We start from the raw sequence: 15,433 nt of genomic DNA, 5'->3' as shown, positions 1-15,433 counted from the left end.
AGATTCTTGTATAGTGTGAGCTCCTTATAGACATTTGGGAAAGGATACCCGGCGGGGATTGTCGTGGGCATCTTGGCAAATGACGGGTTGCACAGCTGTCTCGCTAGCGTTGAGCACAAACGAATCCCGCCACCTTCGTTGTTGGCAATCTTTTGTCCGGAAGGGTCAGTGTTGGCCTTGTTTGACAGTGCTAGCTAAGACATGGTGTGGCACAGTGGATCATGGCGGCCACAGCTTGGGAATGAGACAGGTACTGACGCCGGCGAAGACTGTTTTTCATTCCCGGCTCTTCTGATTGGACCCCACGAAAGGGAGGCGAGGCACCTGTTTGAGGGGCCGAAAGAGTAGGGGAAGGGAGAGTTGAATGTGAAATGCGGCTGAAACGCCCCATGGATGCAAGTATCTGAAACCTTCTTTTGCGCTGAGACAAGTAGGGTGACTAGTGACACTGCTTGCCACCGACTTCGGGATCTAGTCTCAGACACTGTCAACAACACAGACACGACGAGAAGAGCTGCGAATTGGACAAACGAGCGATTGGACGCTGTTGATGTCAGATGATGGTTTGCGGAGCAAGAAAAGAGATTGATTGGCTGCCGCTCGGCTAAGAGTCGACCCGCATTGCAAACTGACGCCCAATTCGGGCTCGCCAATGCAACCTCGAGCGGAACTTTTAGAGCTCGCTCTGCTACGCCCTCTCGCATCTCGCATCCCTGATTGTCCAAAACCCGTTCCCGCCCGTCAATCTGGATTTTGCTTCGGGGCTGATACTCAAGTGTCTTAGGCTGGGTTGGCGTAGAGCTTTCAGTGCTACGATACGATGGACCTCTTGGACGGACATTGAGTACGACGGATGTACGGATGATACTCCAGCATTGGAACCCTCGGAGTTCAGCATGACGTTTTCCATTGACACTGGTGGGTGTCATTTGATCCAATTTTTCCCCGGTTCCTGATCAAGCTGAGCTCTTCCCTCGCAAGCTTGCTCCCATTTTCATATACGATTTCTTCAACAAATCGTCAACTCCGCTCCCGACCCCGGACATTTCGTAACGAGGTGACGTCGTCCGAGCACATTTGTTCCATCGCATCGGAACGTCATTGGTCAAAATGTGAGTGTTTGTCTCTCGCTAAGGACGTCTTCCGGAAGACTTAGAGGGTGAGAGCGGCGATACACGCTTGATTCGTAGGCTCGCTCCCTGCTGTTCGTCTTTCTCAACTAGCGTGACGTTGATCTATGGGGTAGTTCGTGGGGCGAAAGGAAGAAGGTTACCACCGACACCATAGAGCCTTGCATAACCGCTGCATCACCACGCGCCATTTCAGAGATTTTTCACGAGGAACACCATCCGACTTCCAACTCGTTACGGCTCCACAAAATCTGTCGCATTCGACGCCCATGTTGGGCCCCGCTCATGAAATGTACAGAACAGCCAATCAGCGACCTGCTGCGTTGTGTGGCTTCCTCTCCACAGTCTTCCTTACGGATCCGGGAGTCGCGGATGAGTGAACCAGGACGAACTGAGTCTGCGCACTTCCTGCACAGTGTTTCCAATCCATCGGGGTCAGGCAAAGTCCTGGTTACCACTCACCAGGTGTCCGCGCAAGATTCAAGTTCATCTTCGCGAAGATCGTTCCCGATTGTATCATCGGGTCTTTGTTTGTTCGTTCATCTCCTGCTCATCAGCGATACCGTCTCGAGCAGTCAGAAGCGCAACAACACGTTCAAGCGTCTATCCGGCAAAAGTTCCATGATATTGAGAAATGGCATTTCGAGGGCCTTTTTTTCGACTGTGTGCTTTTGTGTTGATGACATGGATTGTTAGTACATTTTCTCGACACCAACTTTGGTGGTTGCGAGAAAGAGAGGAGCGGTACGAGAAAGCAGGTTTAGAAGGGACGGATAAACAATAAGAACGAAAAGAAAGACCGAGATTCGTGAGACCATTGCGGGCGGCACTGCCGATGTGGAACTGAAGCGGTGTGACTGCTGGAGCCGGAGGAACAAGGGCGGCGCTAGTTGACGTCGTCCATCTCCATGTTGGCCATCACGTCACCACCCGCGTCCGCACCGTATCGCTCTTGACCCTGATCAAGCCGATCCTCTTCCTCAACGTCTTCATCGTCGTACATGTCGGCCGAGCCCGAACGATCCGCACGATCGCTGCCGCTGCCGCTGCCACTTGCACTGTCGTCCAAACGATAACGGGGGTGCTTGGCGTCGTTCTCGGTGAGGCGCATATTGCCCAGACCCGCGAGAGGGCTCATGGTGGCGCTGCGCATCGAAGGATCGTACGTGCTGGTGGTGCTACCATCGCTGCTGTCGTTGAGCACGAGCGAAGGCGTAGGTCCGCGTGCCGGACTGCCGCTCGCATTGCTGCTGACCGTGTTGCGACGCTTCGAAGCCATCAAGGTTTCAAAGTTGATCGACTCGGAGCCAAGAAGACCCGAAGACGGAGGGCTGACGGCCGCAGGCCACAGAGCCTTTTCTTCCGGCAGCGATCGCGCGTTGGCGTCCATGCCTACCAGGATGGCTGCTGCCTCAAGAAGCTGCACCTGCTGATGCTTGCTCATGAGGAACTTGGATGCCTCCTTCCAATAGACAGTGTGCTCCCAGCGGTGCTTGATAAGACAACTCGGATGACGGTACACTTTGGCACAGCTCTCGCAGCGGTGGAGCTGCTCGTGCTTGCCGGCCTTGTCATCGTCGTCGTCGCCAACGGTGCCCGTAGAGCTCACCGAGGTACGTCGGTCGCGCTTATTACCGTTGTCCAGTGCACCGCCTGCACTCGAGTGCGAAGTGATCATTCCCGGACTGGGCATGGGCATGGAGCTGTCCAAGCTCGAGGGGCCGAAGCATTCGACGCCGAGGTGCGAGTGGCCCTGCGAACGACCCTCATTCTTGATGGGCTGTGCATTGCTACGAGCTTGGAACGACCCAGGAGCCACTGTCGAGTTGGAAGCGAGGGACGAGGACAGCGTAAGCGCCTCAGCTGCAGCACCAAACGATGTCGAGAGACCGCCGAGCTCGACGGCGCCCATCCGAGGGGAGCGAGCCATCATGGGGATTGGACGTCCGTTGGGAGAACCAGGCCCACCTGCGGCGGCACGGCTCATGGACAGTCCCGAGGCGCCACCGGCACCAGCGGCAGAAGCGGTGTCGGTTGCCTTCCGACGCATCTGGCCCGTGATCGATTCTCTTCTGCGACCACGGCTGGGGACTGCGGAGGAGATGGCGCCGTTTGACGAGGCGTCCGTCCTCGAGTTGGGCATGGAGGAGGGAGCGAAGAAACCTTTCGAGGGCGGCGAAAGGCCGGTCAGAGGCATGGTCATGGTCATGGTTTGTGGCAACTCGTTGTAAGCCCGGCGAACTGGACTTGCAACGGTGCAGGTCTGAAATTTGGCAGAAGATGTGGAGAGGATCGATAGAGCAGGAGGTCAGCCTCTTTGCTTTCGGGCGGGCTCGCACGACCCGAATGCGGAACAGGCATGTCACTTACGGTCGTAGTTGTGGCGCTGATGCGATTGTCAGAGAAGCTCATGCGTGAAGAACGGGGGCCGTTGCAACCTGCCAAGGCGCGACACCGGAGTTGACGAGTTTAAGAGAATTGAGCGGCGATCGGAGATCGCGATGTAGTTGTAGCAGATATCGTGGCGGTTGGCAGACGGCGTGGTCGAGAGCCGACAGAGAGCCGACAGGCGAGAAAGCAAGAAGATTGAAAAGAGGAGACGGACAAGAGGCGGTTAGGCTGCCAAGGAACTAAGAAGCGTCTGGCCAGATGATAGGTGGTAGCGTGTCATTGCACGGTCCGTCGCACTAGACAGGAATAGCCTGTGCACCTGATCCGAGGCTTCAGTCGAGCGCTTCCCCGCAAGACGAAGCGACTGCGATCGAGTCGGTTGGTGACGGCTGACCTCTGTCGAGTGCGAACGGCGTGTCTCTCCGCTGCTGGCGTCGTCGACGTGACTATCGAGCAGATGCAAAGGAGAAGAAACGAGCAAGCGGAAAAGCATGGGCATGCAGCCCAAGCAGCGTGCTCGCTGAAAAAGAGAGGGAGAAGGAGAAGAAAAGTGAAAGGAAACTCACGTCGTGCAGCGAAAGAGATAAGGTGAGAAACGGGGTTTTGAAGACGGATCAGGGGGTTGTCGAGGCCACCGAATGCAGTGTTTGCTCCAGCGACGCTTATTGGAGAGGCTTGATGAGACTCGAATGCAGGAGTGAAGGTATCGAAAGGAGATACCGTGGATGCACGAGTGCTGTCGGTCGAGATGAATGCCGCTTTTTGAGGGGGGTAATTTGGGTGACGTAGACTAAGGTCAGTCTACGAAGCAAGGATGCGGATCGTACACGGTTTAGCTCCTGCAAAGTGTTGCAAGAGGTCACCGTGTCCAATCGAAGGTCCGGCGGAGCAGGTAGCGCGCTCGATAGGAGGACAGTTGCACCGGGAGAGCTTGACTTCTGAGCTGCAGGGCAGGTCAGAGTTGCTTGTTGTGGAATGGGCAACTTTTTTAGACGACCGGGAGTAGGGAAAGATCGCTAGCAGTATGGAAACGGAGAAGGAAAGGTGCGAAAGCGATGCGTGACTGCGATCAGGGGTTGACCTGGCTTTTGAGGGATGGAAAGGTATCCACACGGAAGAATGTGAGGCGAGACGAAGTCGAACGGAGACGGGCGAGGTTAAGGACAGTGTCGAAGAGAAAGAGCCAGACGGACAGCAGAAGAAACCGAGTCGAAGCGGCCAGCGTCGTTCGTAAGGATGAAGTCGGTAGTGTATCGTGATCGTCGATGGTGGTGTCAAGGGAGCAACAGCCAAAGCTACCCTGGACACGCGGACATAGCATGCAGTGAACGGAGTGTGTGCCTCTCGACGACCACTTTTTTTTTTGGATTGCAGTCAACGCGGTGCACGCCAGAAAAAAAAGCAGCACGCAAGCAGTGTCTCCGGAGCTGCAGAGGGGCCAACTTTTTTGGAAGAGCGATTTTTTTTCGGATTCGATGGTGTGCAGCTGTGAGTATTTTCTTTTGGCGGAGCAGGTCTTCTGATTGGATGTCGACATCTCGGAAAAACGCGAGGCGGACGAAGCTCGAGGAACAAACTGCAATGACCCTGGCGGGTAAGAAAGAAAGGGCCCAGACAAGCGTCGAATTTATTAATAAAATAAGAAACAATGGACAAGTACAGGCTTCGGCGTCGGTCACGGTCACGGTGTCCGTTCAAGGGGAAAAGGTGCACGCTGCATTCGAAGGCATCATCCAGCGACGACGGGCCGGGATGCTGCTGTTTGCTCGATCTCTCGCTTGCTTGCTTGCCTGCAGCTTGCTTAGGCGCGCGCATGTCCATTTTGTCTCTCCCTGCTTCTTAAGCTGCAGCTCAAATGTCCAACTCGTTCACACGGACGCTACGAAGCACAAGCTGGCGTGGTTCGACTTGGCTCACTAGGGCAATGTCTTGACAAACATGTCGTCGAATATCTTCAGAGACAAAGCAGAGAGCAGGGAGGAGCGAGTGCGACGGCAGCGTTGCAGGCGGAGAAGAGCGCTTCCAAAGTCTCGTGCAGCTTTGTTGTGATGCGGCTTCAGCTTCCCCGCAGAAGGGCCCTCTTGCTATCCGCCTCTCGCACTCGGACAGCCTTTTCGCTCCAAACACCTGCTCAAGGTCACCTTTCCTGACGACGCTGGATCGTCCTCGCAGCTGATAATGTACAAAATCGAGCAAGCTAATGGCCTTGATGGATTACGAAATGGACAGGCAAGGCATCAGACAGAGTCAGCGGTGGATGGTCGGGGTCACGGGGCGAGCGGCTGAGACAGCTGCAGGTGTCGGATGCGCACTCGTATCAGCGAACTGCCTCGAGCCAATCACAACGCACAAATCCCCACCTCCCCGTGAACAGCGTCGATTGCCCTGCAGTCAAGGGCAGGCAGACTGCAGCCCGCAGACCGTGGACCGCCCACGCCTCCTCCTGAAATGAAGGACTGTTAGTTCCCAAACAGCACTAGAACCAGGTAGGATAGATGAGAGCAGCTTTCTGGCAGCGGCGGTCACCGTTCAACCTGTTCAAGAAAATGCTCACACTACGGCCGAGCTCTGCGTGAAATCAGTGTCCTCGACCTGTGTGACATGTGTAGTCGTTGCGGCGGGGGCAGGCATCGATTATCATAGCTTGGCGTCTGTTGGCGGATAGGCAATTGCCGCAGTCGTTCTATCAAACAAAACAGAGAAGCCAGCATTTCTATTTTTATTTGCTTAAGATTCTTTTTATTTTTATTTTTTATCAATACGCACGTCGAATCTGGGGTGCTATCGTGAAGGCTCGCTTCGAGAAACACAGGGCCAAACATTCGGAAAAGCCTTCAGGGCAACTCGGCCAACCTGCCAGCCGTGAGCTTCCACGAAGCCCTCTACCGCCGTCAGTTTCGAATTTGACCGCGTCCTCGTGCCCTCGTGTCCTCGCCTCACTTGGTTAGCTGGATCAAGATTTCTCTTACCTCGGCAAAAGGGCCCACACACGGACGCCGCGGCTCGCGGCAATGTATTTCGCATGGCGCTCCGTTCCGGAAATTGGCGGCAACTGACAGGCACGAGTCGCCTGGCTCCGAGGAAAGCATTGCCGCAGCATCGACTCGCCCAATCCCTTGCCTTGACATCGTGCAATCTGCAGCCTTGCAGACGGTGTAGGTCACCGGACAGCACCAGGATCGCGGGGGAAAGATCGAACAGCGCTTAACATCGTCTATTATTGTCCAACCTTCTCCGAACGAGTGTCCAGCTTTGCAGCGGGCCCGCAGCCGAAGCACTCTTGTCCTTGGCGGCTGCAGGGCCGAAACGCGTGTGGTGACAGCGGTCTCTTCCGCAACATCAATGCACGTTCTTGTACTGAGCTGTACGCAGCCTCGGATCCTCGATCGAGTGATTGGCCGACAGACGTGGGCCTTGCCGTTCAATGGGACTGGTGGCATTCTTGACAGTAAGAATCGCGACCAGCTTGTCGTTGATTGGTGGCTCGTGACGCGATCGCAATTCGTGCTATGGCGCCTTTGTTCGTCCGGGTGGGGGGAGCTTCTTGACATGTCGCGGGGGGCATCCGATTAGCCGGCTCGACCAACGGTTCATCTTCGGTGAAATGTCGTTTCGTCCAGCAACTTGCATTTTGAACTGATCATGCCAAGTGCTCTTGGGGCTAGCAGCTGCCTCTTGAGAGAGCCTTCCTTTCTAGGATTGGGATTGCCGCATCGGATAGCTCAGACCTGCGAACTTGACCGAGGTCCTTCGATCCCAACTTGTGCATTTGCGACTTCGATCCAAACGAAGCGAAGCCGAGGTGCCCGACCGCTAGATTGACAGCTCCGATCTGAACAATGGTGGAAGCTGGCTTTTGCTACCACTTCTTTTTGTCATTGTCCTCGGCTGCTCGTCGCTTGCCCAAACAATAACCCATTCCGTTCATTGTCGCAATTCCCTCGGCGATCGTCCACCGCTTCTGGTCGCATCCCGAACAACAGCGCCAACGACGCAATCGGCCGCTAGGAAGCTTTTGTTCCGTCATCGCTCCGTATATACTGTTAGACTTGCGTCGCTAAGTTCCACGAGCTTGTTGCAACAGTTTTGAGCACCGGTCTCAAAAGCGGAGGTGACTGCTGCTACTGTTGTCACGACGAGTACGACTGTCTTCCGACAAAAAGCTTCTTCAATTGGGGGGATTTAGTCCGCAGTCAGCTTCCCTCACCTTGAATTGACAGCCAATAAAATGCGCACGTTTCCGAGACGTACAGCACGCGCCGCATGTGTAGCCTCGACAAGAGCAGCAACTTGCCTCCCAGACGTGCATCTTCGCCGGGCGGAGCTCTTGAGCTGGGTGTCGAGGCCCTGGCTGCTGAACGTCAATGCGGTTGTCGAGCGTGTATCATTGGCGATCAATTCCAGGCTTGCCTCGCTTCATCTCCGTCCGTCGACGTCGCTCACGCATCAGATCACAGAGCGCTCTGCAATCGTATCCTGAATTGACGATTCAAGGGTCTTGTAGTACGGGCGCGCAAAGCGCTTTGTTGTTCGGATGCTCACGACGAGCTTGAGCTTCTTTGGACTCGAGCTCTCGGCAACGCCCTATCAGCTCTGTTCGCAATGCATCAGATCGAACAATGTGGGAGGATGTCCACGGCGATTTCAGCGGCTGTGATGGCCGGAAAGGTGCACGCATACGATCCAACCTTCGTACCTTCAGCTTGACTCTTCGCTCTGCTGCTGATCCAGCCTGTCAAAGACGAGCTCGTACCAGGGTGCAACGTGCAAACTCAAACGTTTTTCAACTAATGATGGCACGCATAGCATGTCAGGTCGTGATCTCATCCGACTCGTCAGTGACGCTAGAACAGTTTATCATGGCATCGCGCCATTCGGTGCGACAATGGTCAGGTCAAGCCATTCGAACTGAAAGCTTCCGTCTTGGAGAGCCTCTCCTGCCGCTACAACCAGACCAGACAGATTTGAAACTCGGATCCTTGCGAGGCCACTTCGTTTTCCGCTCGACGTGCCGGGTCAGGTTGGGTCTTGACGTGGGTCCAGAAACGAAATTGCGTCGTGACATTCCCCAGAGCTTTTTTTATAGAACAATATTTGATAATTTTTCCCCTCTCTGTCTCATGAGACGGGGAGATCTTCCGCTTAGCACCGTCACGGAGGTTTCTGCTGTACTGTGGTTGTTGCCCTCTGAAAGAATCTCCTTCGGTAGGCGCTAAACGAGGACAAAAGTTCAACCCCACATTTTTCTCATTGGTCAGGTGGAAGAAACTGTGCGACCTAACTGCTTGTCTCGCTTCCTCGCTCGCTCGCTCTCACGCTGTCTGCTCCCCTATCCTGTGCTGTGTGGTTATGGTCTGTAGTAGCCCGCTGCTCTGTGCAAAGCAGTGCCCTTGCTCTGCAGGACCTTCGAGTTTGCGCTTGCGCGTAGGATAAATGTATCTGGCCAGAGTCTGAGCTGCCAGCCGACTCTTCAAACGGCACACAAGAAAGATCTGTCAACGGTGAAGATGTTAATTGCACGACCGCCCGCAATGTACGTAATACCCACCTGTGACAAGAGCGATTTGCGCATCAACCTCAGTTTCACGTCGATCCTCAACAGGCCAAGACGGGTGCCCTTCCTTCGGGTTCTTCCGAGCTTAACGTGCTGGAGTACGGTGCTGTGCATCCTTCCGAAGAAAGCTCGACGTGTCCTGCAGCGGTGTGATCTCTCCGATTGGTGCTTGCGTGATGTGATTTGAGTGCATGACAAGCAGACATGTGACTGTTCCGGGAAACATCCCGAAGTGTAAGAGAGCCACAATTGAAATCCTCGTGAGCTTCGGCTTGCCTCTGCGCTCTGCCTCCTTCGTCCTTGCCGCCATCATTCATCGGAACTCATCTCGCACTTCCGTCGCGTCCGCTTAGAGGTAGCTCTCTCGTCAAAGAAGCAAGCTGCCTCGTGAACTTGACCCCCGTCGTTGCGCAGCTTTGTTCGAGCAAGCTTAAGCACAGCAGAGGTTGTTCAAGTTCTGCAAGTCACTGCTGTCGCCTCTCATCCTTCCACCACGCCCTTCGCACCAACAGAGAGTGACCTAGCCGGTCGTCTGCTCCGACCGTGACTCGATCAGTCGCGAAACTTGCCGCACTTGTCTCCAGAACTAGTGGCAGGCAAGGTACATCCCTGCTGTCACTTCGTCAGCCAACGTAGTCGGCAAGTCCACCAGTCAAGCACAGCATAAACGCCGTTCTCATACTGTCGGCTGCGTTCCGACGCTGAGGCTTTGGCACCTCCTTCCTCTACGTCAAGCTTCTGGTCAAGCCTCCTTCTATCTGCCCTCTTCAAGCGGCTGAGCAGTCTCACTGCGAGCTTTTGTCGACCGGATCTGGATTTGACCTGCTGTTGCGCTGAGCCACTGCTACGCCTTGGGCTCCCATTTCACACCGTCGGGACACTGCAGGGCGAGGCAGTCGCACTTGTCCGAGTGGTGTAGATATGGTCGCCAAGATCTATTTCGATCCGCCCCTGTGGCTACAGAGGCAGTCGTGGGTCCTGGGCAAGCTGCGACAGGAGCGTTCCGACTCCGTCGTCGACGTCGGCTGCTCCAATGGTGTGCTGCTCTCGGCGTTGATGCAGCCTGCTTTTCAGCTCGACCAGTTCCCCGTCCATCGCTTTCCTGCACTCGCCCTTCCCGACACAGCTACAGCAAAGGACAAGCACGTTACAGACGACGCGCCGCCCGATGCCCTCCTCTCGAGTCGCCATTGGATTTACAGCCCTAACGACATCGTGCTGTCCCGCCTGATTGGTATCGATGTTGAGCGCAAGGTGCTTGACAATGCCAAGTCGAGTCTCTCGCTTCACGGCCTCGCTCTCGACCGCAATCGTCCGCGATGGAAGTCGCTCGATGTGCGCCTCTTCCAAGGTCCCGTCGAGACCGAAAACGAGACGCTCGACGACTACGACGCTTTCGTCGCTACCGAGATCATTGAGCATCTCGATGAAGCTGCGCTTGAGCAATTTGCGCCGACTATCTTTGGAAAGTATCGCCCTCGCCTCGTCCTCGTCACCACCCCCAACTACTGCTTCAATGACCACTTCGGCGAGGACCTCAGCACGCGGCCAGGCTTCCCCGACCCCACTGGACGCACCAACCGCGTATTCCGTCACGACGACCACAAGTTCGAGTTCACTCCCGACGAGTTTCAGAAATGGTGCGAGACCATCGCCGACGACTTTGGCTATCAAGTTCAGATCCAAGGCATCGGATCTGGCATCTACAGGATCCCCAAAGATCAGATGGACCCGCCCGTTCCTCCTGAGCACGGCGCCAAGGTTTGGAAAGCATCTCGACCTCGCACCACCTCCAACACCGACCGGAGGCTTCGCTTTGCTACTCAGAGCGCCTTTTTTGTCCGCCACTCCGCTACCACCATAGCCGCCGGTCGTCATCGATCCCAGCCCGAGAGCGTCAACACCAGCGACTCGGCGCACCCTTTCTCCGATCGATACTTGCAGTCTCGTTCGGTACCAAGAGCGCCCGTCGAGACTCGCGTGCACGACATTTTCGACGAGGCCAACATCCGCGAGGGGGAGGAGAACGAAGAGGACGGAGACGAGCGCGGCAGGTCGGGTCGACGTGCACGCAGTCGACGCACCGAGAATCTGCCCTTTCTCAGCATCCCTTCGCCCCAGACGCCGATCCTTGGTCCGTCTGCCCCGCTCGCCACGCCGAACACTACGGCAAAGGCACTGGCCGAAGCGTCCATCGGCAGCGCTCCTCCAACTCCCTTCACAGGACACAAGCTGGTGTGGAGTCACCGGTACGACTGCTCACTCGCTTCGTCGCAGGTGGTGGAAGCAGGCAAGCGCAAGATCCAGACCGGCATCCCTCTGTCCGCCGACGACATCCTCGTCACCGTCGTTGAGAAGCAGCGACAGCTCTACGTCCACTCTCAATGGCACGGAGACGACGGCGCATCGTCCGAAGCTGGCATCGGCAAAGAGGCGGTGGCCAAGCTCTGGGACGTTTGGAGCGACGACACGGTCCGGGCCGCATGTGCTGGTCGTGTCGCTGCTCTGCTAGATGCGTTGCGGCTTGTGGCACCGGAGGCCGAGCCTGAATTTGCGGGATCCGCCACCGCAGCTGCCAGCGGTCTCACCGCCAGTGCCGACGAAACGACAGCCGAACGCCACACCACGGTCGTAGGATCCGACGCCACGCACTGGGAGCTCCGCGTGCAAACCATCCGTCACGAAAACGTCTCGGCCACCACCAGCTCGCAGGACTTTGTCGAATCCGATCTCTTCCTCGTCTACATCCACCCGGACGTCGAGCAGTGGCAGGTGGCCATCGACGAGGCGCGCAACTGGGTGCCGCACGACCTGGCGCGTCGCAACACCAGCAGCGCTGGAAAGGCGAGGCGCAGCAGCTCCTTAACGGGCAACGGCACCGGCGCGGAAGGTGTGAAGCCACTCAAGGACGCTGCTAGTCTGACCCCGACGTGGGAATAGCACGATGGTCGGGGAAGAATTACGACTCACCAGCAAAAGCTGCCGTCACACGAGGGTTGCACTCATTCATCCAAAAGCATTCCATTCATCATCCTCACAGTCACCCGTGTCATCTTTTTCCGTCCCAGTTCTTCCTTTCGAAGCGCCAAAAGCATACGATTGCATCATCCCGAATGGCAGCTTGTGTTTAAGAGCGTTGAACACGACGACCTGATCTAGTGGAGCCGGCGGGGAGGGAGAGAGCGGCGGCGAGGACGGATTTTTCGTCGCCGGGGGCGATGGCGTTTGTGAGTACGACGTCGAAGCCTGGTTTTGAGCGATTTTTTGGAGGTGGTGTTGGAGATGGTCGGGTCTGAGTTTGGGACGGAGTTGACGGTTTTGGGGTTTGATCAGGTTTGCGTTTCTCCGGGATGGATTTGGAGAGCTTGATCGCGGGTTGACGTTCTCGAGCTGTAGACCAAACATTCGCCGCTCCGGCTTCGTCTTCATCGTCGCCATATATCCCCATTTCCGGGGGAACGGCACCCACTCCGACCATACCACCACCTTTCTGTCCCTTGACCTTCTTCTTTGTCTCCGCGTGATGATCTTGATAATGTCCTCCCGTCCACCTCCATCTTCCCTCCAACAACTTCGTAATCACTGCGTACGCTTCCTTGCTACCATAAGCGATACCGGTTCGGGGATCCTTGTAGATAGCGGGAAGACCGGTGATGGGGCAGATGGACTGACGAGGTTTGAGCGGTCGATTGCGCGAGGGTACGAAGGGGTAGGAATCCCAGGAGCAGTGGGAGCCGAAGAGGGTGTTGTACTCGTCGAGCCACTCCCAGTCTTCGGGAAGGCGTTCGATGGACAGCAGCGTGCGCGATTGAAGCTCGTATCGAGAAGAAGAGGAGCAGGAGGAAGGGTCGGCGGGAGTGGCAGCGGTGGTGCTGGTGGAAGAGGCGCGGAGGAGGGATGCTTCCTGTCGTGCGGCGATGACGGGGTCCAGGGTGAGAGATGCGTTGGAGGCGACTGCCGATGCTGATGGGGTGGAAGTGGAGGGTTGAGTTTCGGCTGGCTTGACGGGACCGTGCTGCGGCGATGTTGCGGTGGTTGGAAGGGGAGAAGAAGGCGAACCGGATTGGGAAGGAATATCGGCTGAGGCTTGACCATTGGCTGCTGCTGGTAGCAAGCCTGTGCTCTGACCGCCGTTGACAGACGAAGTGGTAATGGCCGCGGCGTTTTCTGTTGGTACTTGTGCAGGAGTCGCGGTTGATGGCTGCGTGACTATCTCTTCTGCACTGTCCTTCGCACTCGTCTGCTGCGCATTTTGCACGGGCATTGCCTTATCTGCATCGACATCAGCCGCCGGGGAAGCGTTGGCATTGTCCGATGCAGACACATGCGCATGCTCCTTCTTGCCATCCGCACCGATCTCCTCTACAACCCTAGTCTTCAATCCGACGCTCACCCACCTCACAAATGGACCCGTTATCCTCTCCTTCCTCTGCCTCTGCTTCGCCCGCCTCTCCTCTTCCTGCTCCAAGAACCTTCTCAAGCTCTCCCTGTTTTCCTCTTCCACCTCGAGCGCCTCTGCAATCAATGCATCCTGGGTCAAACTCGCCTTCTTCCTCACCACCTGCTTGACCGGCTGAGCTGCTCTCCTCTGAGACGCTTCTTCCAACCTCGACTCTACCTCTCGTTTCGACTGTACAGTGAACGAGCGTGCAGATGTTCTTCTGCGTCCAGGGTCTAGACTGGATGTGGACGAAGATGGTTGGTCTGGCGCAAAGCTGATGCGCCTTCGTTTCGCTTCTTGGGTCGCCTCTGCTGTTGGTGCCGGTCTTCTTGTCTTTGGTGCGATCGGTGCCGGGCGCTTGATGATGCCGACGTTTCTCGCCTGTGCTCTTCTCCTTTGCTTGTCGGCCTTCTCTTGCGCTTCGATCTCCCTCTCGCCTTCACTTTCGTCTTCCGCCGCCTTGGCATCGTCATCCGACTCGCGATCGAAATCGCTATCGACGATATCGACGGCTTCGTTCTCATTGGCCTCAAAATCGATGTCGTTTTCGACCTCGGCGAAGACGTCATCCTTTTCAAGCTCTTGGTCGAGTAAAGCTTTGAGTCGGTTACCTGCTGTGGATCGTTTGGATCGCGAGGTGACCATTAAGTCGGACGGGATGGCAGAAGTAGGGTCGAATCGTTCGATGCGGTAGGACGAGGCTGGGACGGGCTCGGGTGATGGAGAGCGGGACGAGCCTGCTACAGGCGAAGAGCGTGATCTCGACATGATGAGGAAGGGTGTGATGCAGCGTTCGAAGTTCGTAGAAGAGTGCACAGAGTCAAGATGACTAGGGTTGTTATGCGAAGAGGCTGTTGGTGGTCGGCATGTGCGTGGTTTCAGCGCGACTTCGCGCTGGTGACGTGTCTGTTGATTCCTTTGTGAGTTATCTGCGCATGGGCGTGAGTAGTGAGACGAGTAAGAATGCGACCTGAAGGAGTGTCAAGCCAGATGGGGTGAAGTGGCAAGAGAAGGTGTGAGGTGGGCAGGGACCCTGAAAGTCATTCTGTCACGAAATGGCGGTGTGGTGCAGCACTCCCGTGTTCCGAGCGTCGCCCGCCAAATTTAGCACACTCTTGTCCTCCAACTCCTGTGCCTCCTCCATCTCTACCTCTCTTCACCTTCACACATCGCTGCTCCGGTCCGCTTCACACTTTCAGTCTTGAAGCAGCATCCGTTCGTCACCCTCGACAATGTCGCTCGAAGAGTTCTCAGCAGCGCGCAAGCAAAAACTCTCGCTACTCCGCTCCCTGCGCGAAGCCGAACAGTCATCCACCCCGCTCCCCTCATCCTCCTCAACCTCTCTCCGCCAAGCATCGCTCATCAAGCGTCACTTCCGCAACTATGACCCCATCACCGGTCAAATGAAGCGCTTCACCTCCGCACGCGATCTCCCCGACACCGTCGAAAAGGACGTCGATGGTCTTCAACAACGCATCATCTCCGACGACGAACAGAAACGACAAGAAGAACTCGACCTCAACAACATCGCTCCCAAACGCGCAAATTGGGACCTCAAACGAGACCTACAAAGAAGACTCAAGAAGCTCGAAAGAAGAGACAAGGAAGCCGTCATCCTGCTCATCCGTCAACGAATCCAATCCCAACAGAAAGCAGCCGGCTTGAATGCCGACGACGGTAACGAACACAGCGTCACCGGTCTTTCCGCCGAAATCGCTGCCACAGCAACAGCAGATCTCGGCAGCGCTGAATCAGATCCGTCCAACGATGAAGGCGGTAGCGACGACGACTAGCACCATAATCCAATCGTATCGAACGCATTGAAACTTCCTGTATCAACTCGACATCTGTATTTGTACTCATCCTCTATCAACAAAGCATCGCGACGATATCTCAAAGGCACCAGGTCCAGGAAAC

General features: G+C 56.0%; 6 protein-coding genes across 6 annotated transcripts; 3 read left to right on the top strand and 3 right to left on the bottom strand.

The window, feature by feature from the left end:
• Positions 1-2,016: 2,016 nt before the first annotated feature.
• Positions 2,017-3,542, bottom strand: PHSY_001807 (potential zinc finger protein; the record flags this gene model as incomplete). The annotated part of the gene is made up of 2 exons (XM_012332433.1): positions 2,017-3,393; positions 3,501-3,542. The coding sequence occupies 2 exons, from the start codon at positions 3,540-3,542 to the stop codon at positions 2,017-2,019; spliced, it is 1,419 nt and encodes a 472-aa protein (XP_012187823.1).
• Positions 3,543-3,744: 202 nt separating this feature from the next.
• PHSY_001806 (hypothetical protein) lies at positions 3,745-6,961 on the bottom strand (the record flags this gene model as incomplete). Its single annotated transcript, XM_012332432.1, has 2 exons — positions 3,745-4,041; positions 6,491-6,961. The coding sequence occupies 2 exons, from the start codon at positions 6,959-6,961 to the stop codon at positions 3,745-3,747; spliced, it is 768 nt and encodes a 255-aa protein (XP_012187822.1).
• Positions 6,962-7,885: 924 nt separating this feature from the next.
• PHSY_001805 (hypothetical protein) lies at positions 7,886-9,262 on the top strand (the record flags this gene model as incomplete). Its single annotated transcript, XM_012332431.1, has 3 exons — positions 7,886-7,992; positions 8,113-8,541; positions 8,923-9,262. 3 exons carry the CDS (start codon positions 7,886-7,888, stop codon positions 9,260-9,262), a joined length of 876 nt encoding a protein of 291 aa, XP_012187821.1.
• Positions 9,263-9,996: 734 nt separating this feature from the next.
• On the top strand, positions 9,997-12,015 carry PHSY_001804 (hypothetical protein; the record flags this gene model as incomplete). The annotated part of the gene is made up of 1 exon (XM_012332430.1): positions 9,997-12,015. The coding sequence occupies one exon, from the start codon at positions 9,997-9,999 to the stop codon at positions 12,013-12,015; it is 2,019 nt and encodes a 672-aa protein (XP_012187820.1).
• Positions 12,016-12,202: 187 nt separating this feature from the next.
• On the bottom strand, positions 12,203-14,284 carry PHSY_001803 (hypothetical protein; the record flags this gene model as incomplete). Its single annotated transcript, XM_012332429.1, has 1 exon — positions 12,203-14,284. One exon carries the CDS (start codon positions 14,282-14,284, stop codon positions 12,203-12,205), a length of 2,082 nt encoding a protein of 693 aa, XP_012187819.1.
• Positions 14,285-14,748: 464 nt separating this feature from the next.
• On the top strand, positions 14,749-15,309 carry PHSY_001802 (hypothetical protein; the record flags this gene model as incomplete). Its single annotated transcript, XM_012332428.1, has 1 exon — positions 14,749-15,309. One exon carries the CDS (start codon positions 14,749-14,751, stop codon positions 15,307-15,309), a length of 561 nt encoding a protein of 186 aa, XP_012187818.1.
• Between the last annotated feature and the right edge of the window lie 124 nt (positions 15,310-15,433).

The sequence above is a fragment of the Pseudozyma hubeiensis genome (assembly GCF_000403515.1).
Source record: "Pseudozyma hubeiensis SY62 DNA, scaffold: PHS20, whole genome shotgun sequence".
In the NCBI taxonomy this organism is placed as follows: Eukaryota; Fungi; Basidiomycota; class Ustilaginomycetes; order Ustilaginales; family Ustilaginaceae; genus Pseudozyma; species Pseudozyma hubeiensis.
The sequence above is the reverse complement of the archived record's forward strand: the minus strand, read 5'-3'. Positions and strand labels throughout refer to the sequence as shown.